This window comes from Anthonomus grandis, chromosome 5 (assembly GCF_022605725.1).
Source record: "Anthonomus grandis grandis chromosome 5, icAntGran1.3, whole genome shotgun sequence".
Lineage (NCBI taxonomy): Eukaryota > Metazoa > Arthropoda > Insecta > Coleoptera > Curculionidae > Anthonomus > Anthonomus grandis.
This window is the reverse complement of record NC_065550.1, coordinates 27026739-27054231: the sequence shown is the minus strand read 5'-3', so window position 1 is coordinate 27054231 and position 27493 is coordinate 27026739. Positions and strand designations below refer to the sequence as shown.

Below are 27493 nucleotides of genomic sequence, written 5' to 3'. Positions count from 1 at the left end.
CGCTAATGGCGCGTTATTTGGGGACAAAACTTGGCGCAGCTTTGAAACAGATGGTGTACCTTTCCTTAGCTAGAAAAACTCTATTTTAGGCTTAAAATAATCAATATTAGAAAAGCCAATTAATTTGGACTCGTTAATATTGAACTATACACCCATGGATATTCCATTTTCCAATGAAAACGTTGGTAGAGTTTTACCGTTGTACTTTTTTTTTAATTAAAGGAGTAGTTCATTTATTTAGGCTTTCAGCAGAATAGTTTTTTTAGTTTAGTAGGATTATACTTTATGACATTTACTTTTTTTTTTAAAAGAGGGTGCATAATTATGAAACACGTATTGTCATAATTTTGTGTCATGCCAATAAACAATGAACAAAATGATATGATATTAGAATCAGGATATAACCAGATTATCAGTATTTTTCATCAGGTTATATTTTTTAAAATCAGTTATTTACATATTAATATCGCCTCAATATTATAATAGTGACGACAGCAAGGATAAAATATATACACCACTTCCTAATTCGGATAATTCCAACGAGGATGAGATTCCCACATCAGCAATAAGAACTTAAAAAAATATTTCTTCGAGGAAACAATTTTGAAAATGATGAACTAGAAAGGCAGCCTAAAAAGAAGTGGTATATTGATGATCCTTTTACAAGTAAGAAACATAAAAGAACAAATGAATTAAATTGTGGAATAAAATGTGTTAAAAAAATCCCTGAAGATATTAGGCAAGTAATATTTAATGACTATTAAAGTAAGAAGATAAAAGGGTATGTTAGATAATGGTCACAGCTGGTAAAAGAAAACGTACTAATGAAGCTGCTAAATCAAGGAATTGCAATACTAGTGATATGTTTTATTTAAAAATTAAAGGAAGAAATGTTAAAGTTTGCCGGGGATGTTTTATAAAACAGTTTAAGTGTTAAATGAAACACAAATGTTTGTTGCTCTTCATAACTCTCAATGCTCAGTATCCGGAATTGTGAAGTCTAACAATAGAGATCACCTTAAACCAAAAAATCAGCATTCTAGCATACTGTTGCAAGAAGCAATTGATTAATTTATCACATTAAGTCGTTTCCTGCCCACGAATCACAGTTTACGGGGGCAAACGACAAAAAGTATCTGCCAAATTTGACGCTACAAAAAATGTATTAATTTCAGTGATGCTTTTTATAAGATAACAATGGACATTTAATTTAACTATGCATGATATGGATAATGGGTAATGACCAGAGTGGGACTTATATCTTCACAGAACTAATGTCACTACCAGATAACATTAAACACATTGTTCTATATGACTATCATACATGTGGTGATCAACATAGAAATTGGCATGCAATGTGTCTGCAATGTTCCTAACTTTGATGCAACAAAAATAGACGTTAGAAATAATTGTCCATAAGTTTATGGTTAGTAGTCATAGTCACATGGAATGAGTTCATGAGAGTGAATCACGTGTGTTCTGGAAACTTGTTCAAATGACATGACGTTCAATGGCTTCGTTATACAAAATAGTATGCTGCAATATTTTTTAAGAAAAGTTTATTCAACGAAGAAGATTTTTAAGAATTTGTTTTCCTATGCGTGAAAAGTCTGTCATATTATCGCCCAAAAAATGTTATTCAAAAAGGATATCTATATGAAAAGAAAAGAAAAAATATCTAGTGCATTTGCTGCCTTTAATACCTTCAATAAGTACTTTTTTATTATAAAAATTGTATAGCAACTTTTATACACACTTTTATACTAAAATGAAAAACTATCACAATATAATTAAAAAAAAACTATTAAAGTTGTAACGCTAGCCTTCAGGCTAAAGCCATTTTGTTAGTAAATAAATAATAAATAAATTTTTAAAATTATCAGCACTACAATTTCCGAATAGGTGTTTCTCGATTTGGTAATTTTTGGCTTACACTCGTTTGCCTACGCATCATAGAATTATTTCTCGTATATATGTGTATATTACAGAAATTTAAATAATTTCTTTATAGAAATAAATACCTTTTTTATATTAACATAAAAAAATATTACAGATCATTTCTTCTTAAATTTTTTTGGAATTTTAGCTATTTTTTTAAACACAAAATCTTAAACAAAACAAAAACTCTACAATTTTTTTTCTGGTAAGTAGTAAAACGACAAGATTTGGCTCAGTGAACAAATGACAAAACGACGTAAGGGTATTATAATTGTCAATAGGTTCAGTTTACTACAACTGCCAGGCTTTTTAAAAAAAATTAAACCAGAAAAATGTTAATTAGTTCAGCAATAATAAATTAATATCTATTAAAATTCACAGTTTAATAACTGAATAGAACTTTAACGATTTTTTCTTATACGACTCTCGAGTTTTTTAAAATCTTTCTCAAATATCGAGAATTGATCGAGAAAATCTCATTTCCGCATCCATACCGCTTCCATTTTTAATGACAATTATAATACCAACCCCGTTTTCCAATCGGGCTTGTTATTGAGTTCCAAATTGTCATTTTATTTATGATGTAATTTAGACCTCTGCCAGTTTGTCACTGTCCGATCGTGCCACATCCAAAAACACTTCCTCTAACGAGGCCTCGCTTATAGAGTAATCCTCGATTAAATCCGGGTTAGATTCCTTAAGATCCTCGAATTCCCTGAACAGTCTCGACCATTTCATTGATTTATCTCTGATGTAAAAGTGTAGTAGGTCCTATAAAAGAAAATGTGGTGTTAAGGAAACGTTTTTGCTATTGTAAATATAGTATAAAAACTCAATAAATCAGACGATTAATATATAGTGAGATGACCATTTAAAAGCGTTGAAGCTTAGACAATCTGGATCAATTTCAAGCCGCATTATTGCGATTTCAAGAAAATTTTAATTGTGTTTTTATAATTTTTGTATAGATATTATCATAAGAGGATTTAGAGGAAAAATCAAGCTAAAGGTCATATGTCTCAAATATTATCACTTTATAAATAAATTATGCATTTTGTACTGGAAACTCGAAAATTTTCAGATAGTAAGTGAAAATGTTTAGATAACCTGTATACATTTTGGAAACAATGTCAGGAAATTAAATGTCAATAACTCGTTTTAAACACCCTTGAACTTGACACATCCCTGGGGTATTTCTAATAGTGACAAAATTCATAGATAATTTTAGCTTTGAAATTTCTTAAACATGTACGTTTACTTTTACAAACATTTACGTTTTTTTTTTTTACAATTTGGGTTTCAAAGTGCCAAGGGAACATCAGATGCGATCTTTTCATTCTTTGAGTCCTTATTTTTGAGCTTGAACAGTGGATATTGCTGCAGCAGTGTTTTGTGACTTGACCAAAGCATTTAACTGTGTTAGTCACGAAATACTGCTGTGGAAGCTTGAGCGGTATGGATTCAGAGGTCTGGCTATTCAGTGGTTTGGGTCTTATATGCATACTAGAATGCAGAGTGTTTCTGTGGATGGTGCCCTTTCAAGGGAGCAGCTTGTGACTCATGGTGTTCCTCAGGGTTCAGTTCTTGGCCACTTCTATTCCTCATTTATAATAATGACATGGCCAATCTTAGGATCTCAGGTAAATTCATTCAGTTTGCGGATGATTCAACAATTTTATGGCATGACACGAGTGCGATGAATCTAAATACCACAGTTAACAGAGATATTGTTGAAATCAAGAAATGGTGTGATTCCAACAATCTGTGTTTAAATATTTCAAAAACTAGCGTTATGAATTTTAAATGCAATATAAATAATGTGTTTTTGGAGAATCACATTCTAAACAACTTAGACGAAAATAAATTTTTAGGTTTATTTATTGATAATAAACTAAAATTTGAGGGCCATATCACGCAATTGTGTAGAAAAATATCAGCAAATTGTTATGCTCTTAAAGTGTTTGCAGAGAGGATTTTGACATGGCGAGAAATGTTTATTTTTCTTTAATTGAGTCCCATTTAAGGTATGGTTTGTGTTTCTGGGGTGCATGCACACATTACTTATTTAATAGTGTTTTTGTTTTGCAAAAGAGAGCGATCCGACGTCTGTGTAATGTGAGTATGAGAGCGTCTTGCAAACAGCTATTTATCACTCATAAAATCTTAACCCTTCCTGCCTTATTTATATTGGAATCTGTTTGCCTCGTTCATAAGAAATTTAGAAATGTGAACACAACTAATAGACGTGAATATAGCAGTCGACGAGCTAATGATGTGCTCTTGCCTATGCCTACAAGTTCACTGATCAAAAGAACTTTTATATTTGATGGTAAAAAACTCTTTAATCATCTTCGTGCAGATTTTAAAGGTATAGGTAGCTGGAAGCTCTTTAGAAAACGTGTTAAAAAACTCTTAGTTGCAAAGGGCTATTATGAAATAACTGAATTTTTGTCGGATAGATTTTAGTAATTTTTACCTTTTTCTTGCAGGACTTTAGGTATATTCTTTATATTTTTTACACCATATCATTTGGCCTAATTTATTTCTGTGATTCATTTTTTTTTTACAGTTTTACATTTAATAAAATTGTATATTTCGGGAGTGAATAATATCTGTTTGTGTTATACATATTGATACTCTTCACATTACATTAGCTTTGTATGTTTTAGTTCAGAGTCTTGGAGGAGTATTTCTGAAGAATGGGGATGTTGTTGGTTTTACCGGTATAGGTAAACCATATTCATGGAAGCAGAATGCCTTTAGGATGATGGACCATAGCATGCTAAATAACCTTTTTACATGTTTGTGTATATGTTTTTATTTTTTACAGCTTTGTCAACAAATTTACTTTTATGACAATAAAGCATATATTGATTGATTGATTGATTGTTTTACGCATTAAAACATTAAGATGACCTACATAGAAAAAATATAAGGTGTTTAGATCTGGTAATAGTAGAGAGCCTGTCTTTTAAACTGTCTATTAAAAACTGTACCTGGTACATATAATAGAATGCGTATTCTTTTCAACTCATGAATGATTGTTATAAAAATTCATAATAGATTTTCTAGAACAATTAGTAAACAAGGTATGAAGGTGGTACTCCCTAAGTAAGACATAAATTCCAAGCATTTGAAATAATTTTCAGTTGGAGTTATTTTTCATTTCTTCAAAAGATTTGACGTCTTTTTTTAATATACTTCTAAGCAGCTAACTCTATTACATTCCACTGGAACTGTTAGTAATGCGTTCAAGCAATTATAACTTCTTTTGTTTTCTCAACTAGAGATAATTGAAGAAATTTCTCATATATTTCAAAAACTTAATTTTTTAAAGGGAGTTGAAATATTTTATCTTACCTTTAAAGTCTTTTAAATTATTAGCAGTTAATTAATGACATTTCTTTCAGGAATTTTAAATTTCTTTGTTTTTAAATAATTTCAAGCAACTGAAGTATTTTTCTTTCCATGGAATTAAAATCTTAAGTAATTTATAGCAATTATAGTCTTTCTATATTTCTACCAAGTTGTTGTACAATCCTAATTAATTTCTTACAGGCATTTGAAGCTTATCTACTTAATTCCAGAGAGCTAAATCCATTTCAAAATTTTTTTTTTCATCACAGTTTTTTTTTTAATTAATTTTAGGCAGTTGAAGCCATTTCCAATGTCTTTAACTCAGTTGATGTAGTTTATTATAAATTCCAGGTAGTTGAAATTATTTCTTCAAGGCAATTGAAGTCTCTTTTGATTAATAGAAGTTTTCAATTATAGGCAGTTTAAACAATTTCCCATGTCTTCAAGTTAATTGAAGTACATTATTAATTCTAGGTAGCTAAAGCTATTTTTTCAAGGCATCTGAAATCCTATTTCATTAATTCTAGGCAATTGAAGCTAGTTTCTATGTCTTCAAGTCATTTGATTTTTTTTCCATTAATTTCAACGTCTTCAAATAATTTGAAGTAGTTTATTATTAATTCCAGGTAGTTAAAGCCGTTCTTCAAGGCATTTGAAGTGAACATTTCTGGATATTGAGCAGATATTTTAAATACTAATTTAAAATTTACTTATAGTAATTGAAAATTTCCAGATACTAAGTGACTATTTGTCAAAATTAGTTTGGGATTTCTTGATACTATGTAGATATATGAATTTTATTCAGACTTATAACAGTACCTAAAAAGGTACACATTATACGACTGCAAATGTCTCCTTTTTACCTTAACGTCTTCAATAACTATCTGAATATTACATTATTTGAACATTTCTTTACTTCCTCAGTCAGAATCTGAAATTTTTCCACTTAGTGCCTGGATATTTGATACTCATATACAGAAACTTCTGACAAGTTATTTGCATTGTAACAAAAAATTAATTTGGCGAAAGTTTCGATCAATTATAGAAGAACCCGCGATATATTATCCACAAAGTTTCACTTTTCTGGAAAATTTCAATTACTATCTGCAATTTTCCACTCATTATCTGAATTTTCACCTTTTATTGGAAAACCTCTAGTCGGTATTAAGATTTTTCTACTTATATCCTACTGAAAAATAAATATTTTTAGTATATCCCATTTTCCTAACAATTGATTTTTCTTAAACAATGATTAGCCTTAATGTTTATTATACTATTTAAAAACCAATACAACGTTTTCTTGTGTCATATTTTTTTGTACGCAGTGAACCAGAAAAGTTGACGTGGTGGGTAAACATAAGAAATGACCCTGCACATGCAATATTGCAGCCAAAAATAATTATAGAGATATAACAGAAAGAAAAAAAAGTGTTTACCCCATGTTCATCCCTGAACTCCCCATTTGTATACTTTTGCTTAAGGAAGCCTCTCAGCTCCGCTCCTGTTTTTAATCTAAACGAAGATTCAGCTGATGAACTTGCTAAGTGATATTTCTCCTAAAAAACGATATTAATTAATAACAGTACAAAAAAAAACATATGTCCAAACCTACCGAACTTTGACCATCCGGTGATTCTCTTTTTGATGCCTTTACGGGGCTGTAACTACTTTTAACTATAACCGGTTTCGGTTTTTTCTTGCCCGGGAGGAACAATATATTCTACAACCAATATTTTATTAATAAATAAATTAGATTGTTTACGAAGAATTGAAAAATTTCACATTTTAATTTGTATTGTTATCGGTTTCGCAGTTTTAAAGCTGCATCCTCAGGATTCTTTAGAAATACATGGGAGAATACAAATAAATGAACCAAGTAAATAAATGCAGGTAGCACTATTGAGTAAAACTTAGGATTTTTAAGACTTTTGATTTGCATTTTTTAACCTTTAAATAAGTTAGTAATTAAAAGAAACGTTCACTTACATTCTTCTTTGTAATGCCATCTACTTCGTCGTATGGAGCACTCACCCCATCCACCTCATCTACTTCATTGGAAATGTCTTTCTCTTGCTTCAGTTTTAATCTTATGTTGAAACCGGCAATATCATTTTTAAGTTTGGATATCGTGCCTTCTTTGTGAATTGTTCCTGCTTTCATGATTTTTAAACTACAGGACAAAAATAGATAAAATAATAAATAAATAAAGTTAGAAAAAAGGTGGTAGATACATAGAGTTACATTGATATTATCCATTACATCCTTATAACTAAAATTATTTAGATTTTTCGGAGAAAAAAAAGAAATCTGAAATCATCATTAGATTAAAAATGTAGAGAAATTTCTTGTAGTATTAATATACAAGGTGGTCCAGTTTCGAAAGTGGAAACTTAAATGGCAGAATAGAAAACCTGAAAATAATATCAGTTTGTAAAGAAACTATAGTCGAAAAATGCTTCGTTACAAAGATACAGGATGTCGAAGTTTTAATTAAAACATTTAAATTTGAAATCATTATATTTTCAAAACTATTTTAGATATTTAAATGAAATTTCGCACGTTTGGTTAAACGCAATATTATTATTCTACTTCCACCAGGGGCATGCGTGGGATTTTGTTTTGAATAAAAATTATTTATGGAATCCTCAATTTTGAAAAAAAAACTATTATTATGCGTAATTTTTAACATTTAATGAATAATTTTCTAGGTATTAAAATATTAAAATTTGAAAATGTAATCAAAATGAAATGTTTTAATTAGAACTTTGACCCCTGTATCTTGATAACGAAGCATTTTTCGAATATAGTTTACATTACAAACCAATATTATTTTGAGGTTTTCTGCCAGTTAAGTTTTTGCTATCAAAACTGGACTACCCCGTATTTATTAACCTCTTAATAATATTATAATTTATTTCATTGGAAATAAGAAATGAACTAGAAATGCTGCACCCACAAAAACCAAAGAGTCAACAAGAACAACCAATTCAACTCTATTTGTTTTGTTAAGAACTTTGAATTTGAACTTATTTTAATTTTTACCACAATGAGAAAATAAAATTGCATTAGATATTCAAGCGGTAGCCACTGGAATTTTAGATAACTGGAACTTTATTGAAATTTGAATTGCTTGCAATTTAATTAATTTTTTAAAAATTATTTCTTTTTATACAGGGTGTCCCAGGGTCCTGGTGGTGTCCCCTATAACATAATCTTAAGATTTGCCAAAAAAAAATACTTTAAATTTTGTAAAAACGGAGAATAAATGCTTAACTTATGGCGAAAACTAAAAATAATTACATTAAGTTTATCATCCTGCATTTTGGTTGTGTTTGACTTTCGGACTAAGAAAATTTAACTTAACCTCATTTTTTTTTAAAGCAATTTGCTGTTAAATTGTTTACCATTATTAATGGGACACCCCGTACATATTTACTTTTTAAGCATATAAATATAAGAAATATATTACACTTTATTTACTTTTTTTAAGATATTACATTTTTGAAAATTACATATGAAAACTGGACTTACTCGTTACAAACTGCCTCACATTCCGCCATACTGTGCGACGTAAGAATAAATGAATTGTTTTGTTTTTCCTTAATTTTCTTAATCAGGGTCCAGAATTTTCGTCTGGAGAGGGGATCGACCCCGTTGGTCGGTTCGTCCAGTAAAATAAAATCGGGGTAACCGATGACGGCCACTGCGAAACTCAGTTTTCTTTTATTGCCGCCGCTGTATTGTTCGCATGGGATATCGGCGAACTCTGTTAGACCTATAAATATATTTAATCAATAATTAAAATTATGTTTGGTTTAAAAAGATTCACATTTATCAAAATCATCGAACCTTCCTGAAGATCTTAACTGCCTGCAATGAAGAATCTTTTTCAATGTTAAACACTAAATTTAGGCAAAATTATAAGAACAATGATGAAACAATGAGAACAATATGTCAGGAAATTTGCTGCTTGGAATGAAGAAAATTTTCGTTCATTATTAGATATACAAAGATTCGATTAGTAAATTTGGCCTAAAAAAAGCCGATAATCTGGTGACATCTGGAAATACCTTTAAAAAGTTTTTTATTGCTTTATGCTCAAACTTAAATTAGTAAATAAATATAAAATATAATGGTAAACAAAATAAGATTAACTCTTTCTTCATTCTTAAAGCCTTCTTCCAGGCAGTGAATATTTCCAATTTTTTTCAGGCTGTTGTAGTACCTTAGAAGCAGCTAAGATAAAAATGAAAAGTCCCCTCTATTTTCCAGACATTAGACTCCATTCCAAATTATAGACATGTTAAAGACTTTTCATTAAACGAAAATATTTGAAAGATTTCAAATGCCTGGAATGAAGATTTTCATTTTTTAACGAGTATACAAGGATTCGATTCCTAAATTCCAAAAAAATTGACCCAAAAGGGCCGATAATTTCTGGTGAAATTTGGAAACATTTTTGAAGTTTTTTTTTGGCTAACGGTAACCAAATCCTTATAATACACGTTTTCGCTATATACAATTAGTTAATATATAAATAATAAAAACTTTGTTTTACTTTCAAGTATCTGCTTGACCATTTTTATTATTTTAATTGAATGTATTCACACTTCATTTTGTTATAAGTTCCTTTTATTGTATTTTTATATTTGATTGTGGTATTTTAACTTTTTTTCAAGTACTTATGTTTTAATATTTCTGTTTTCATCGATTATTCTTACAATAGGCCCAATTTATCTTTTTTTTCCTATTTTCTTAATTTAGTTTATGAAGTTAGATCTTGTTTATTTTTATAGATATTTTTTTACATCATTTTTAAAATGATTTTTTACCATATTAGAAGAGAAAAAATGTATTTTGTCTTTTTTATCGACTTTTGAATTATCTCTCTTTTCGTATTTTGGCAGCTTTCAAGTTTTCAAATTAAGTTGATAATGCAGGATGAGGTTTTTTTTTATTGTTAATGGACTAATGCTTAACATTAATCTTTTCAATATTTTTTTCATTTTTTATTTATGTTGTACTTGCAACTATTTAAATGGCCCTGCATACTTTAATGTGTGTGGTTAAGCAGAAATCTTTTTTTTTTATTTGGTTTACATCGATGTTTGTAAAATATATGTTGCCATCCTCAGAATCTCCTTCCTTCGTCTCAAGTTTAACACCAGGGAAAGATGTAGGTATGTGTAAAAACATATATTTTAAAATTGTTACACATTAAATTGCTGTAAACTGAAAGTATTTATTGAAAGAGACTAGTATCTTCTTTTGGTAGTGAGTGGATAAAATGGGTTATTTTTAAAGAACAAATATGATTTTTTCGTTCGAACTTTTCGACCTCTATTAGGCTTTTCTATATACGTATCTAGCTTTTTCTTTAAACTTGGTATTTTTTTTACTAATTAGGTAGTACAAAAGTAATTGAATAAAATAGAGGCAAATGATCAAAAGAACAACCGAAAAAAATATACAAAATATTTTAAAAATTCCTTAAAATTTGAAATTTTAAAGAAATTTGAAATCTTCTGGCCCTCAATTGAGGAAAATGAGATTAATACCTATTTTTTATATATTTTTAATTTTTCTATTTATGTTTGTGTTTTTAACTAGAAATTTTAAAATTACAGGCTGATCGGTAATAAATACGACAAACAGCAATTCTAGGTTGAACTCGTGAAAATATCGATGTTGAGCCAAATAAGCCTTAGTAAAATATCGCTTTTTATATCTGTTAAACGGGCAATCAGGGGTTTTTGGGGTTAAGGAATATGATTTTATTGTATTTCTTGAGATAAAGTATAAAGGGCGCTAGTTGCACCATATTCACACGCTGTTTCTGAATCACACGCTGATAGAATGCTGATTTTTAAGAAAAAAAGGTATACTACATTTATTTCGGTTAACAACCCGTTTACTTGCGAACTGGAAAACCCACACTTGTCTACGCTATTTTCAGCAATAGTTTTCTATTAATATGCGGTGATTTTATTATTGGACCTTTTGAGTTCCCGCATTTAAGATTTGAAAATTATGCATTACTTAAATGTTATACTTGCATGGTTGTATCACTATTATGTTAAGTTTAGAATTAGTTGTTGTTGGAAGTGTTCTCTCGAGAAGAGAAACACATGAATGTATATTTTTCATTATTACTATTACTTAGTAAATATATTTAATATGATCCGGTTGTGTTGGGTTATGTGAGCAGATTTTCCTATATCAAAATAACTATGACGACTAACCAATATTTGCAGTTTTAAAAAAAATATTTGCCGGATCTACTCGATGATGTTTCTTTAAATTTACGATAAAACTTTATTATTCAGCATCAATTTTTTTAGATAAATGGTTGCCACGCAGATGGTTTGGTCGTGATAGTGAATTTCCATAGATTCCACGTACACGAAAGCAACTATTGCAAAAAATTCATGATTTCACCAATGTTATCAGAAATAAACAGGGAACTTTATTCCAAGTAAGGCAACTATTTGATGAAAGGAATAAAAAGGTGCCTGGAAGTGAAAGGTGGACATTTTACACATTTGTTAAAGAGATGATTTCCATTATTTTATTCATTATTAATGTTATCTTAATTTAGTGTTAAACTATTTTTTAAGTATGCAACAGAATGTTTAAATGTAAATATTTCGAAAACGCTTTGTTTAACCGAAATAAATGTAGTACACCTTTTTTTTCTCAAAAACCATCATTCTATCAGTTTGTTTAATCACTTGTTTTTATATTGATATCTCAAAAAAAACTTGAGCTTTAAAGAAAGAACTTCGAGATTCAAAAATTCAATTTTAAGACCCTGTATCTTAATTATCAGCGACATTTTACTAGAGCATATTATGCTAACATCGATATTTTGACGAGTTTAATCTACAATTGCTTTTTGGCGCATTCATTACCAGCCACCCTATGTTTAAGTCGACCACTAAGCGTCATTTTAAATTTACCCTGTATCTTTGTATGATCCTCAAAATGGCCCAATATATGCCAAAACGTTAACAAGGTCTTTAGCGTCTTATTTGCCACCAAATAATTCAATTATAAAACTAAATTCGATTAAAAATCAGAAACAAACATCCAAACAAATTTTTGTCGCGGAAAAATAATCTAAATTCAAACTCACCAAACATATCCAAAAAATGATCCACTACAACGTTCACTTTATTGTTGCTAATACCGCGCAGCATCGCCATAGTTTTCAAAATATCTCTGGCCGTTAACGAAAAGTTTAGGGCATCATTTTGGGGACAATAACCCAATTTCATTAGATACTAAAACAAAATACATACAGTTTGTTTCTGGAACTCTTAACGATTGCAAAACAAACCTTATTATCCTCAATATTGATATCATCAATTTTAATAGTTCCGTTGTCCTTAACCTCCTCCCTGGTAAGCATTTTAAAAGTTGTAGTTTTCCCCGCTCCATTCACCCCCAAAATGCCCATACATTCGCCCCTTTTTAGATCCAAGGAAATGTTTTTCACGACTTCCCGTCCCGAGTAAGATTTCTTTAGGGCTTTTACCCTTAAGGTGCCATAAACATTTTCCGAATCAATTTCAGAGTAAGTGCGTTTCGTTTTTGTGTAATATAGATGATGCAAAAAATTAATGACTTTTTTCAGCAAATAACTATCTAATGCTATGTTTAATAATAGATAAAGTAGTGCACCCAACAGTATTAAATATATATCGGGCTTAAGAATTGATTCGTAACTTTGAAAGTTTACGCAGGCTTGGGATGTGCTTATGCAACAAGGGTTGGAGGAGTTAAAACTGCAAGTTGCCATCCTAAAACAAAATTCATATATATTATGGTTGTATAAAAGATTTCATGAAAATAGTATACAATAGGGTGGGTCGTTTTTATACTTTTTCTTTAATTTTGACAGACCTGTGGTTTAAAAACTTGCTATTGGGTAAAATAATCTAGTGCAAATTTTTAAAAAAAATCATCAGCGTTACCCACCCAAAGATACAAAAAAAATATAAAAAGAAAATAATTTTCCTGTGCTATAAAATAATGTAATGTCCTCTAATTATGCAAAAAAATATATATTATTAAATTGTAGACATATTTAGGCCCCCCGCCAGCTGTTAAAATTTAAAAAAATCAAGCATTTTTCAACTTTTCCACTTACGAGCAGCTCTTCGCCTATTTTGGATATAAACAGATACAAAATAACCCAGAACTCACCACGGGAGGTGGCTCCCATCGAGTTCCATCCCTGCCTACCCATCCACCCAACCATATGAGCAATTTCTAATTTCCTACTTCATAGTCTGATTTGGTATTAAACTTTGGCATCTGGCTTCTAGATGCTATCGTTGTACGTATCCAACCATCTCTGTTAGTAAACCCACCTACGGCCGACGATGCCTCTGTCACTAATTTGACACAGCCTGCGTATGGCAGGGTAACTTCCATAAATCTCCCTCTGGATAGCTGCTAGTTTTAATATATTCTTCAATTTCTTCATCAGACAGATGCTTCGTCATTGATGGCTCTGTAAGTTTGCACTCTTGCCAATTTATTAAATCAATATATGATTCCGCTTCAAAATTGAACTTGAGAATTTGAAATTTTCTCATCGTGCTATTTAAATTTACAGGAATTTTTTTCTCATTCGACCTGCAACTTAATATTTTTCTGTACCCTAATTCTCTTATATGACGACGTGAGTCAAAGATCATCGTTAGTATAATATTTTCAGGATGGCCATAAAAGCCATTTCGTTGAATTACAGGATCAACTACAGCTTTAAGTTCTTCACTTAAATATCTTGAATATTGAATTAGCTGCCAAAGGTAAAGAGCTCCAAATGTGCACAATGGTACAGTTTTTACTCGAAACCAAATCTTCACATATACTCGCAGAATATATTCTGTCAACACTTTTAATTTAGACGGGGGATTTCTTACCGCAATGAAAGCCCGCAAGATACAATTTGCTGTTGTTAGCCATCGTGCGTGAGATAACTTGCCAGGAGATTTATTCGCTAAATTAGATGGACAGTTTCCAGTAGATATGGCAGTGCAAATCTCGTATAAATATTTCTGATCGCTACTTAATTCTTTTAAATTTACCTCAGGCAAATTAACTTTGATTGTTTCGTAGCACACGACAGGTAATCGCTCACATGTTTCAATAAGTTTGCCGATAGAACCCGAGAATGATAATGGTCCTGTGGGATTTCCGTCCAGATGTCGAACCAAATGTCGCAATGGCAACTCGTTTGCATGTAGTTGACATATTAGCCATTGCAAAGGTCGTTTAAGATGTAATTCCAACAAATGTATTACACCACCGTGAGGCCCAGTGTTAATGACAGTACCATCGCAGCCAACCGCAACTAACTCGCTAATACTTCATTTTCGGTTAAACATTTTAGAATCGTTGAAGCTATGGTCTCTGCAGTACCGTTTTCAGGTGTTACGTGTCCTATATAGTCGCTACCTGGTTCCTTTGATAACACTATATGTTCTTCGACAATGATTTTCCTAGATGACGATTCACCCTGTTTTTTAATGTGAAGAGTTCTATCTTTGCGTCCATCAAAATAGAGAGCTTGAAGACTAGTATCATCTTTGATTATATTTTTTTGTAAATCAAGTCGTTGCCTTTTTCTTTGTTGATCTAATTTGGACTTGTCTATTACTAGTCTTATTATCTATTACTAGTCTTACTAGTCTAATCTTATTAGTTTTGGATATCAATCCAACATCTTCCAGAACTGCACTGGCGATCATTGCTCCTTTTCTACTTGATAAACCAGCTCGGTCTATTGCTTTTGCTGGAAAGTCGAGGGTTATGCCCGTAGAAGTTGACGGCTCTGGTTCGTTCGAAGTCTGGATTACAGTCTGGTTCGCTTTGCACTGATATATCTGATAGATTGCCTTGTTCAATTTTTTTTCTGATACATTACATGAAATGTTTTGTTGACTTTTGTCCTCCGGAATATTACGCGAGAGGTCCCTGCTTTTTCTTTTTTGTTTTTGCTGCAAAATTTTACTTGTTTTGGCATCTACTTGCCCTATAGACATTAATCGTGTAGTTCTCTGGTCGTTTAGGAAAGCTTGTTCCATTCTTGGAACTTTGTATGACTTTTCACAAATACACAAGTTAAAATCGCTACATTTGCACTTTGAAATATCAAAGAGTTTAGTATTAGCCTCATCACGAAATTTTTGAAGGGAAAAATTTCCGTACAAATTTACCTGGCGGGGAGGCTTAACGTTGTTTAAATTGAATAAAATTTTTTGTGAGTGTTTGAAGCAGCAGTCTTTAATAATATATTTTTTTAAATTTTTTTTAGGGGTTAAATAATAAAATTAGAAGAAAGTAAAAAATTGGTATTCATTATGGACCATTTGGCAACTTTTTTTACTACAGGCATAAAAAACCTAGAGAACCGACCCACCCTAGTATACAATGTGTCTCTTAAACTGTTGAAAAAAGAAAAATGATTAAATGAGAGAAGTTTTAGACAATAGTATTTGCATGTAAATGGAGTTTAGTTTGGAATTTTGTCACCTATGAGTTTTAAGATATTTCGAAGAAACTAAAATGACACGTGTTCGAAACATATTGTACCCTTTTTAGTTTTGACATAGTTGGGTTTCAGATACATGACTCAAGAGATCTTTTAAGACAAACAAGTTCAAGCCAAAAACTTATTTTATCTGTTGGAAACTTTCGAACTTCATCAAAAAATAAGAGATTCTAAAATCAACACTGCTTCAGCTTCAAATACGGCTATTCTCTCAGACGTAATAATTATTAGTCAAAATATTGAATGTAAAACTTATCATTATTAGAGTATTATTAGAGTATTACTGATCATAATTTAACATATGTAAGTTTAAATACCTAAAAATGACAATAAATATGCCGATTATGACCGATACCTTAGCATTTAAAAATGCTGTGGCATGATGTATGCTACACCAATAATATCAATGAGAAAGTAACGATAATTAAAAATATTATTACTTATTTAATTAATAAGTATGACCATGTAAGAACAAAGCATATTAAAGAAAAACCATTATAAAAGTTTAATAAAACTCAGAGATAATATTCGAAGGTAGTCCAAGTTAGTAGAGTTATAAAATACACCATTAAACGTGCAATAAACAGGGAAATAGTAGCTTACTTTCAACAAATGTCACTAAAAAAAGTTGTAAAAAATTGGAAAAATGCTTAGAAACAAAATTTTACAAAAAATAAAAAAAGCTATGTGCCTGATTACTTGAATAATGCAGAAGATTCTTTTCCATTCAAACTCTGGCATTTAAAAAATTAACATCTAATAAAAGAATCAATTTTTGCCTTACTAACAAAAAAAAAAATTAGGAAGAACTTAAGATAAAATTTAAAAAATTAAGGGAAAGCTATATATCTATATTATAAAAAAATATTTGAACAAATGCAATAGCAATTGATGGAATTTCTATTAAAGATCTTAGGATAATAAATATTACTAATTGTTGTATTTTGCAAAATACCTTATATGTTTAGTAATTCAATATTGTTCAATCTTAAAAAGCGTACTAATTGTGTAATTTTTTAATATTTTTACAAAGTTTCGGTTTTTTTGAAACCATCATCAACTTTGTTTTTAAATGAACGTCATATTGGATTTTAATATCCATTAGGAGCCCTTCCATGCCTTTCTAAATAATGTATCACTTTTAATATAAAAAAAATTTTAATTGCGGTCAAAAACTATGATTTTATGACAAATCGAGCAACATTACACAATAACAAAACTAAAATTGAAAAATATATTTCTATGGTTTGTGGGTAAACGAGTTTATGATAATGTAAGTAAAAAATTGCAAAAATCACAATATTTAAGGTTATGTACTAAAAAATTAAAAAAAAAGTATTTTTAACTAGTTTTGAGGTTATGCACAAATTTTTTTGGTCTTTTCCTCTTCAAAATAAACTATTAAGAGGTCAATTTAATTCCAAACAATAAGCGAGCTAACCCAGTTAACCATCTACCCCTTAATTCACCTTACCCCTGGAAATCACCCCAATACAAGACCACACAAATCTCTAATTTTTTTTAATATCTTTATCATTTTTGACCTATGTAATTTTATGAATTAGTATTTTTTTTAGTATTCTCTTATTAAAAATATAAATTCGCCAGAAAGAAACACAAAAAATTGATTTAGTCATTATATAAGTTGGAAAAATCCCACCAACCTTAAACGAAACAACATTTATCGGCTTATACGTGAAGATGTGAAAAATATATATAAGTAAATAAAATTTTGAAGTTTTTTTTCGTTAACATTTCAACATTATTTTGTGTGTGTTTATTACAGTTTGATCTTTGTTGAATGATTAATTTTAAATATTGTTAAGCGACATTAATAATCTAGATTATGCCTATTGTTTTTCAATTTATTACACATTATTTATACATGTCATTATTTATGTTTGAGTATTTTCAAAAATACATCATTTTAGCTTTCAAAATATCTCTACTAGAGACAAATTTCAAACCCTCTGCAACAGTTTCCTAGATCGCAATGATGCATCGCCAATTGTGAACCACACTGTATTTGTTATCCTACGACATATTATTTATTGTAACCTTTCTCCACATTTTTGAATTATATCGTATATACACTGTACCTTTTCGAATCTTCCATATTATTCCAATTATAATTTTCGATGACTTTCATGGAAAACTTCAGGCCCAAATAAGTCATAGCGAACGGAGGGCAGAAAATTAAAAAAAGTGTCTTAAAGGTTGTCATGGTGGTGGCATAGTTCTTCCCCACTTGCTCCAGTCCTACTACTAGTACGGTCAGCACTATTCCTAACATAACTCCGGTTACGATGAACACGGCGAACGCGTCAGACATCGATTTCTTTCTGCTGAATAGGTAGGAAAAGGGAATGGCTGCCAGACCGTAGACGAAGAAGATTAAGAATAGGTGACCTAAAGATAAGATCAATCAATATTTAAAATGAGTTTGTTTATTGTTGAAAGCACAACAAAACAAACGCTCAAGAACAGAGGAGGAGGATTGTTTTTTTAAATTTTATTTATTTATTTGTGCCAAAAAGGACAAACTGTATCTTCAAAATATTTAATTAAAATTACGATTTTGGGTGTTTGTTTTATTGTATATTTGGTTGTTGAATGGTATATTTGCGACAATCAATGATTTTTTTAATAGAATATGTACCATATTATATAGTTATTATGTAAAGGTATGTAAAATATGTAGTAAAGGCGCAGCAGTGTTCGTCGGCAAAGTTTGAAATAGTACTTTTTTGATCAGCTGTTTATATAGCTGTTTGATGTAAGGCCACATCTTGGCACGATCTTTACAATCCTAGTTTTCATTATATCTGTAAGCCTTTTTTAAATGGAGGCATATTTAACCTAATTCGCTTTTCCAGATTGCTGTGTAATTATCTATTCTATCAGATATACTTCCACCATATGCATCAGATACTAATATAATTTCAACATTTTCTGTACACACAACGAGTACTTTAAAGGTGTTATTTCCATAATACGAGGAATAAGTTGCTTGTTGGATAATAGGGTTACTGGTTCTCACTATTAGAAATTCAGTGCCATCTAAAATTACTTTATATTTGTTGTTTTTTCTGTGGTTGAAATGCTTCAAAAATTTAGTCTCTTAAAACATTTGTACACATGCTTCGTCCACTTTACAAAAATGCATGTGATGAAATGAAAAAGTACTATTATTCCTGCAATAAGAGCTTTAAAAGTGTCGGTAATAAAAACTCAAAAGCTCTCGTGAACATCCGGTAACTTTTTGCATAGATGGAATGTGATTTTTCTTTAAAATTTCCTATTTACCTTAAAACTAGATATATGTCATAAATTTCGGCTTATTTTCTTGTTTCAGCGAATGTCTATTAGCCAATTTTTCTGCAAATTTTATGAAAGTTATGGAACCTGATGCTTTCATGTTTACTAGAAATAGATAAGCACTGAGACACACATAGAAAGTTATATAGCATCAATTAAATTCAAAAATCAATTTGATATCGCTAAAACAAACAGAAAGTAAATATAAAACTTAAGTAAGGTTATGTGTATTGACACCAAACTTTGACACTAGCGCCCCCTAGATGTACATGTTCTATTTATTAATTGTTTGTCTCATTTCTTCTACAGATTTTTACATACACTATTACTGGTGCCACGTTTTGGGCAGATCTTTGACCATACATTTTCAGATTTCAGCAGTAATAGAATCTCAAATTGGTTGCACACAATAGCTATATTCGAGCGAACGCTGGTTCTGGTTTCGGTTAACCGAAGTGATACCAACAGTATTCGTTTTACATTTAACGACGTCATTGTTTACTTTTGGTCTGTCATATCTCGAACCAGACCGGCGAGGTGGTTATCTGATTTGGTTTGGATTTGTTTGTAAACACGAGATAAAAGACAAAATTTGTTTTTATTGATAACATTTTTTTATTTGAACTTGAATATACAATAAGATCCCGCAGGGTAGTAATAATTAAGCAGTATTTATATTAAACCAGATAAAATGGAAAATGTACACTTTTAATTAACGATAAGTCCATATATATAGAGGCTGATATTTCTACTTGCCATTTATTTCTTACTGGTAGGTTTTTTCGTATTTCTTTTCTACTAAAGTAAATAAAAATACATCATATTACTCTCGGTTACTACACTGCAGAAATAAATGCAGAGCCTTTATTACTCAATAATTTATTTAATAGCCCTTTAAATTAGTAGGTATTTTGTTTTTAATTTTTAGATGATGATATACACTTGCTTATTTAAGACAGGTGGCAATGACGAGCCACTTTGCTAAATTTGGTATAAATTATCAAAATTTTGATGTTGCAACAATAAAAAGAGCCTCAATGTCCGGAAGCATTAAAGTTAAAAGTAAAGTTTTAATATTAGTCCATGCCAATATGTGTATCTGAAACATAACATGAATATAGCACGAACCATAACCAATAAAAAAACAGCAGAACCATTGCATTCGGGTGGTTTGGTATTGGTTATGCGTTGACGTCATTATTTGTAACCAAATACGTCAAATATTCTGTTAATAGCGTCAAATAGCTCTCAACCAGAACCAAAACCGGCGTTGAATCGAATACAGCTAATATGGTTTTGCGAAATTGAAGTTTGGAGACCTCATTGCTTGTCTTTCTTGATCTAATTAATGATCTTGAAAGCGGTGATCAAGGGGGTCACCGGGTCTATAAGAGACATAGTCACTTGTTGCAGATTCGTTTTGTTCAAACCAATTAAACATAAATTCAGCTAAAAATCAGCAACTGTATCTATAGACTCGTAAATTAAATTTGCCGGATCTTGTTTATCAATCAATTTCGTTCCTGGTATTAAATTTTATTACTTTGCATGGATCCATTCCAGAATATCATAAGGAATTCTTGTCTAAGAAAATGCATTTGACACAAATCGAGTTTTCTGTCTATGAAGAAAGGTAGAGGAATTCTTGACAAAATATGCTATAGAGCATAAACATATTCATTAGTTACTTAATTAAATCAATTTGAAAGACAATTAGTAGTAATATTGTAATTTTGTTTAAATTTAGCACATGATTTTTTATTAATTTTTCGTCACTTTTAGATTTTTATAAAAAATTCAAGATTAGTAAAACGGTATCTCATTTTTCTTTAACAAATAATTTTCCCTATTGTACCGCATACATGCTACATCTTTTTCTTTGCTAATACGACTAAGCCAGAGATGAACTTGAGTACCTGTCTCAAGTTCATCGTTCATATTCAATTAAATATTTTTTTCTCCATCGAACGGTCACCATTCTTTTGATAAGTGTCATATGCTAACCTTATTGAACCAAAAGACAAAAAAGACTCCAATTATTTTGGCTTATATTGATAGGAAGTTTTTCTTGCATATATAGTATTGGTCCAGTGGAATCCTAGATTTTATAATTTTCAGAATTGTCTATAAATTCTCGATTGGACGTAAGTCTGGACTTTGGATCGGCCACTTCAATACATTTATTGCTCCAATAAATTTGATGAGTGTTTAGAATTGTTACTCATATTATACCTGTAGTATTTCCTATAAATATTGCCAAATATTTTGTCTCTTTATTTTCTAGTTTATCTTTTATCTATTTATAAAAAACTGTAATTTATTCACGAATATCGTTACAAAAAGATTTTGGTTTTGTTATCTGATTAGAACTATATTAAATCCATTGAAGTAAAGATATAATAAATTATTAGTAAATATTTGTTATATCTTTGTATTTTTATTGAGACTGCTATAGATTTTTCATTTGAAATTTAATGGTTACCCTCCCTGGCATAGAAACATTCTTTATTGGTTAAAAATAAATTTTCTACTTCCAACAGTGGCATGATATTGAATTTTTGAATAGATAAAAATAGTGAGCCACTAATTTTTTTAAATTAATTTTTATTACCAACCCTTTTACATCCTGCAGCTCAACAGTTAAAAAGGTTTAGGTTTATTTGAACTTTCCTTCTTAATATCACCTAAAGTATAGTAATATTTGCAAAACATAAACAGTTATAATTACAGTGAATACTGCATATGCGTAGTCATGTTTGTATACCCAAGATATCCAGAATTAAAAAAAAGTTATTAAATTATACTTAATAACTGAATAAATACATAGAATAGTTTAAAAACCCCCTAAACCAAAATCATCCAGAAAACTACCTTTGAAAATAATGTTTTTGCATACATTTAAACATTCTAGGGACATATATGTTTTAATAAGTACATCGTGTGTTAAAAAAGTTCCGAACCCCCTTAATAATTCATTTTTATCAGAAAGTGTCATCACAACAGTAGTAGGGACCAAAGTTACCCTTCTTTAAATGGAATGGTATATTTTTTATGCATTTTCTGATTTTACGCAAAATTTTAACACAACTTTATGTAACATATGCTTTAGCTTACTCTAACTAGCTTAAAAGATCGGATAGTTTAACAAAATACTTTATCAATAATATAATGAGTCCACTTTTATTGAGGATAATTTAAATGCCCTTGATATCTGAAAATTTGCTGCAAAATCACATAGTACCAGAAATAAGAAGACATGCTAATGCTAATTTTCATCAAATATAGTTTCAAAAAGGTGGCACTCCTCCTCCTTTTGGAGTTAATGTAAGAAGATTCTTAGATTAGACCTTTCCAAATCTTTGGATTGGCAGAAGAGGTGAAATTGAATGGCCAGCAAGAAGCCCTGATCTTATACCCCTAGACTACTTTCTCTTAGGGCATTTAAAAAATAAAATGTATGCGACAAAGCCGGAAAATATTAATCTACTACAAGGCAGAATATGAATTGAACTCCCGACATGTTAGAAAACATAGCAAATGCTTTTTTCTACAATTTGGCAAACCATTCAAGGAGCTATTTTCAACGTTTAATTAAATAGATTTGTTGCTTAAATACTTTTTTTGTATGGTTTCTTTTTTTATGGGTTAGTATTTGCATGTTATTATTTATAATAAATTTTACAGTCATTTTTTAAACCATTGAATCTTTTAATCTGTTGCGTGGGATCTGAAATTGCATAATAAAATATACCATTCCATTTCAAAAAATGCAATTTAAGATCAATAATTTTTATTTGGAACACTTTTTGATCAAAGGGCCCTTTCACGAATTATTAAGGGGGTCCGGAACATTTTTAACACGCGCTATATCTTAAACAGCAACTAAATCAAAATCTTACCTAGTTCTGTTTGTCCTTGAAACGGCACCCAAAACATACTAATTAAGCTCAGTAACAGCACAAAAACCACGTAGATGATCAGATCACTAACGTACGTAACCAACCAATAAACCCACGGTGGTACTCCGCACATAAACTGGATCTGCGTAAACCTCGTCGACAATTCCGAGTAAGGGAAATAAATGAAACATCCCACAAACAGTAAGACTCCTATGGGCATAATAACGGACCAAAGCAGTCCCACTTGCATCCCGGACAGTTCTTCGTTGGACATTGAGCTTAAGAAGTCTAACGATTTAAAACTGGTGCTAATGGAATATTGGTCTCCTAATAAGAACTTTGCGAGACTCGTGGTGATTAAATTGAGCGAAATGGGTGCGGAGTGTATGGCGAAATTGTTGTAGAGCAACGTGGCTTCTATGGAGTCGTCTTGGTTGGTAGTGGTCAGTTCTGCCGCTACGACTAAGTGTTGCTGATAGAATGGTAGGTTGTTGACACCTTCAACTATAATAGCTAAAAAGAAAAAAAAAATGTTTAAAGGATTTTTAGAAAATACTCTGATGGGATGAAAATATATTAAAATATATTATTATCCAGATTTAAATATATTAAGTATTAATTGTTAAGTATAATTATTGCAGCTCTCGTATCCCATATTATGTATGATTATTTATATATGAATTATTGTTTTTTTTCTGTATAAGTGATTTTTGTTAATCAGTTACTGCTTATACATAGATGTTATATTTGTATAGATATATAGCGTAATTTTCTTTTACTCCTGTCTCAGTACTAAATTGTAGTGACACATACAGGATTTCGTTTTCCTAGGTGTATGCTACCTTTCCTATTTACAAATATAATTTTATTTGATTACAATTTTGTATGTACATTTGTATTGACAGGATTCTAAATAAATAAAATAAATATGTCTCTGGACTATATCTGTTTTATATAGTCCTAATGTTGAAAATAGATATCGAAACGTCAACCAAATATAAGTTTAATCATCTAAAAATAAAATCAAATTTAGCCATAAATATAAAATATGCATATAAAACCCAACATTGTTAGATCCAGTATATATTTGTAGTTTTAATAATATCCTCAAAGCTAGAGTTCTTCAGGCACTGTTAAGGAATTATTGAATTAACAAACTATGAATATTGTTGTAGGCTAGTCAAGTTTATAATTAAAGAATTTATAAAAAAAAATCCTTACTCTCTTTCGTAGGTTTTTTGACTAAGAAATATATTTTTTAAACAAACCAGTTATTATATTATTTTATTATTTCAAAGTATGTTTTTTCCAAATAGCTTTAACATATTTTTCGATAAAAAAAAATAACGATTCTTTATTTAAAATATACAGTTGTTTGATATAGTTTTTAAATTATTTTAAGTATTTTTCATTTTCTTCTAGATGCTTAATATTTTTAGAAGTAATTTCCTTTGTGGTTTAAGTTTTTTTTTGCTAAAAATCAGAGATGTTTTAAAGTGAAATAATTTTTTGTTCTTTACAGGCAGTTAGCAAAAGTATTGTTCAAAAATATTTTAAATAATAAGTACCAAAATTACATAATATTATACCAGGGCCCATAAAAGACTTTTTTTTGTTTTTCTCTGTTTTATTAGTTTTTTAGTATTTATTGACCAATATCTTATATTTTGTATTTAATTTTTATTAGAGTTATTGAATGTTTTGTTACAACGAAATGTATTATTGTTGTATTTAATTATGATATTTAACAAGATATACCTTAAACTATAACTAGAAAAACGGGTCTGTCATTTTCCCCGTTAGAAATATAAGCATTATCAAGTTGCCAGTTTTTGTGGTTTCTATGCATCTCATTTATTTTCCCTATTTGTGTAAACTAGTTTTATTGTATTTGGAATTTTGGAAACAAACGTATTCTTTTTCTTATTATTATTATTATTATTAATATTATTATTAGTTAAAGTATAAAGCCAACATATAAACATAATTTAATTTTCTTTCAATCATTTATCATTTAGCTATAGATCAATAAGACATTTAAAATAGTTTTTTAATTATTTTGCGTATTCTCTTCTAGACAGTTAATTTTTTTAAGACGATTTTTGATTTAAAGTCTAACTATCCACTAATTAAAGATAATATATTTTTACCCAAAAAGCTGAATATTTTAAATATTTTTTTAGCAGTCATTTACAAATTTATACTCTGGTACTGAAAAATGCACAAAATATATGCACATTTCAGATTATTTAACGCTTTTTTATAATTTATTTTTTCCCAATCTTATAAAATAATAAATACTAGAATTCTAGGCATTTCTGAAACTACTTATTTCTAGTAGTATACCAGTAAGTATTTCTTATATATATTTTCAATAACTGCTTATTTCTTAATTACTTTTGAAAATAAAAAACCTGCATGTTTTGACCATTTAAATCATTTTAACCATAACTATTCAATTAAATAAATAAATTCAATTAAATAAAACCTGAATACTGATAGTATTCAGGATAGAAAAAAGAAAGGACTTTTTATTAACAATAAAGTAAAAAAGATAAAACTGGCTTATATGTAAACTTAACCAGACTTTATTTACATCCCTTCCTATAGTGACCCCAAGATTTAGTTGGCTTGCAATATCTCGAAACATATATCTCTATATTTTAATTAATAAGTGCAGGGGATTCACATATTATTGACTAAAGATTGAACAAAATTTTAAAAATTCAATGTTTTCTTACCTTTGCCCACATCTGACACTTCTTCATAGTCATTTTCCTTACTAACGGCATCTAGGTAATACCGCATTATTGATTGAGCGTTCGGATTCTCGGTCGCATTATAGAACACCTTGGTTCGCCCATAAAAGTTCAAAGATACTTTCAAAGCCTGTCCGCCTGGTGTCATGAAAGTAGAGTTTTTCATGCTTAGCAATATGCATAGGACCAGCAAGAAAATTGCTATAACGGCCTGAAAAAGGATAAAATATACGTTTTTATGTACAGACAGATATTGATACAGTATTATACAGTAATATCACAGAATTTGATACAGTTTTTGTAACTCATAACTGTATCGCCAGTTTAGGATGTATTTTAACTAATAAGAGGCTAGAGTAATAGTAAGAATATGTTTAAAGGTTTAAGTCTAGGCAAATGGCTATTTTTACTTAACCAGGATAATCACTGTTGAACAAAATACTCTTTATTAAAATATTTAATTAATTTCATATACGTTTTATGACATGACGGTGAAAAAATAATATAAACGAAACTAAGTCGAAGTAATATTTAAGCAGATTATAAAAAGTACATCTATTCTAGTCCAGTAGGTGAATTGTTTGGCATTATAACTGCATACATTTAAAAAAATTCCCTTAAATTTAATAATAATAATTGGAACATACAGATTAAAAAACAACTGAGAATAATAAAATTATTAAAAATTGATGCATTTCGTTTTACTAGTATTAAATACCTTAAAATTGTCAGATATAAAACTATAAATAGCATTGTATAAAAAGAATATTTTATGCATAGAAGTTTAGTGGGGCGTTACCAGAACTCATTCTTTATTTCGTCTATTTTGCAACCCCTGGGCAGATTTTTTCAGAGAGGAAAACTTGTTTTGCACAACATTGGAAAGACATAGTTTTTTTCAGTTTTCCATATTATGCCCAGTAGATTCATGCCTTTTAATTCTTTGAATCTTGATTCTTTATCAAGATTGATTTTAAATTAACCTAATAAAATTTATCCATATTAAGGGATAAAGCTATGCCCAAATATAAAAGAGACAAGGAAAAGTTGCAGAATCTTTATTCTTCTCAGTAATCAATGATTTTCTAATCGTCTATTATACCTACAGTAGAATTCCTCTTAACCGGTCACCTCGGGACTGCATACCTGGCCGGTTGCCGTTTTGGCCGGTTAATCCGAAGTGTACTTATATATGTGTACATAATACATATTATATTATGTTCATTATCTATGTTATGTACATATGTATATATATTGAAGAGAGTATTACACATATATATGAACATAAAATAAATATAAAATAATGGAGAAATATTCTTTATATAGTTATGTATTTCATATTTACATATATGAAGGTGCTACATCAACAAATATACATATGTATGTAAGTTTAATATGTAATTATTTTTTAAAAAAGTATGTGATTTTCTTCTGTTTTTTCTCATTTCCTTCAGTGAATTTCTGAATGCGATATCCCTCCATTTTCTAATCACCAAAATGTCTAATGCTGTTGACTCATGTTGCTGCTCAATGTTTTTAATGCAAGTTCCATTACATTTTTGGCTTCTTCATGAGAAATCGAATTGAAGAGGAATTCAATGTCACTACTCTCATCATATTCCTCTGGTTCTTTGGTTGCTAAATCTATGATTTCTTCA

The 27493-nt window shown here is 29.8% G+C and overlaps 1 protein-coding gene across 4 annotated transcripts in view; it reads right to left on the bottom strand.

The window, feature by feature from the left end:
* Positions 1-1677: 1677 nt before the first annotated feature.
* LOC126735866 (phospholipid-transporting ATPase ABCA3-like) overlaps positions 1678-27493 on the bottom strand; it is a 47479-nt gene continuing 21663 nt past the window's right edge. For all 4 annotated transcript variants that reach the window (XM_050439960.1, XM_050439957.1, XM_050439958.1 and 1 more), the window contains 10 exons: positions 25818-26046; positions 23077-23589; positions 17959-18268; positions 12635-13097; positions 12431-12578; positions 8827-9070; positions 7282-7465; positions 6908-7015; positions 6732-6851; positions 1678-2709 (listed from right to left, as the gene is read on the bottom strand). In XM_050439960.1, coding sequence (XP_050295917.1) covers positions 2527-2709; positions 6732-6851; positions 6908-7015; positions 7282-7465; positions 8827-9070; positions 12431-12578; positions 12635-13097; positions 17959-18268; positions 23077-23589; positions 25818-26046 — 2502 coding nt within the window. In that variant the 3' untranslated portion in view covers positions 1678-2526. The remainder of the gene's footprint in view (positions 2710-6731; positions 6852-6907; positions 7016-7281; positions 7466-8826; positions 9071-12430; positions 12579-12634; positions 13098-17958; positions 18269-23076; positions 23590-25817; positions 26047-27493) is intronic.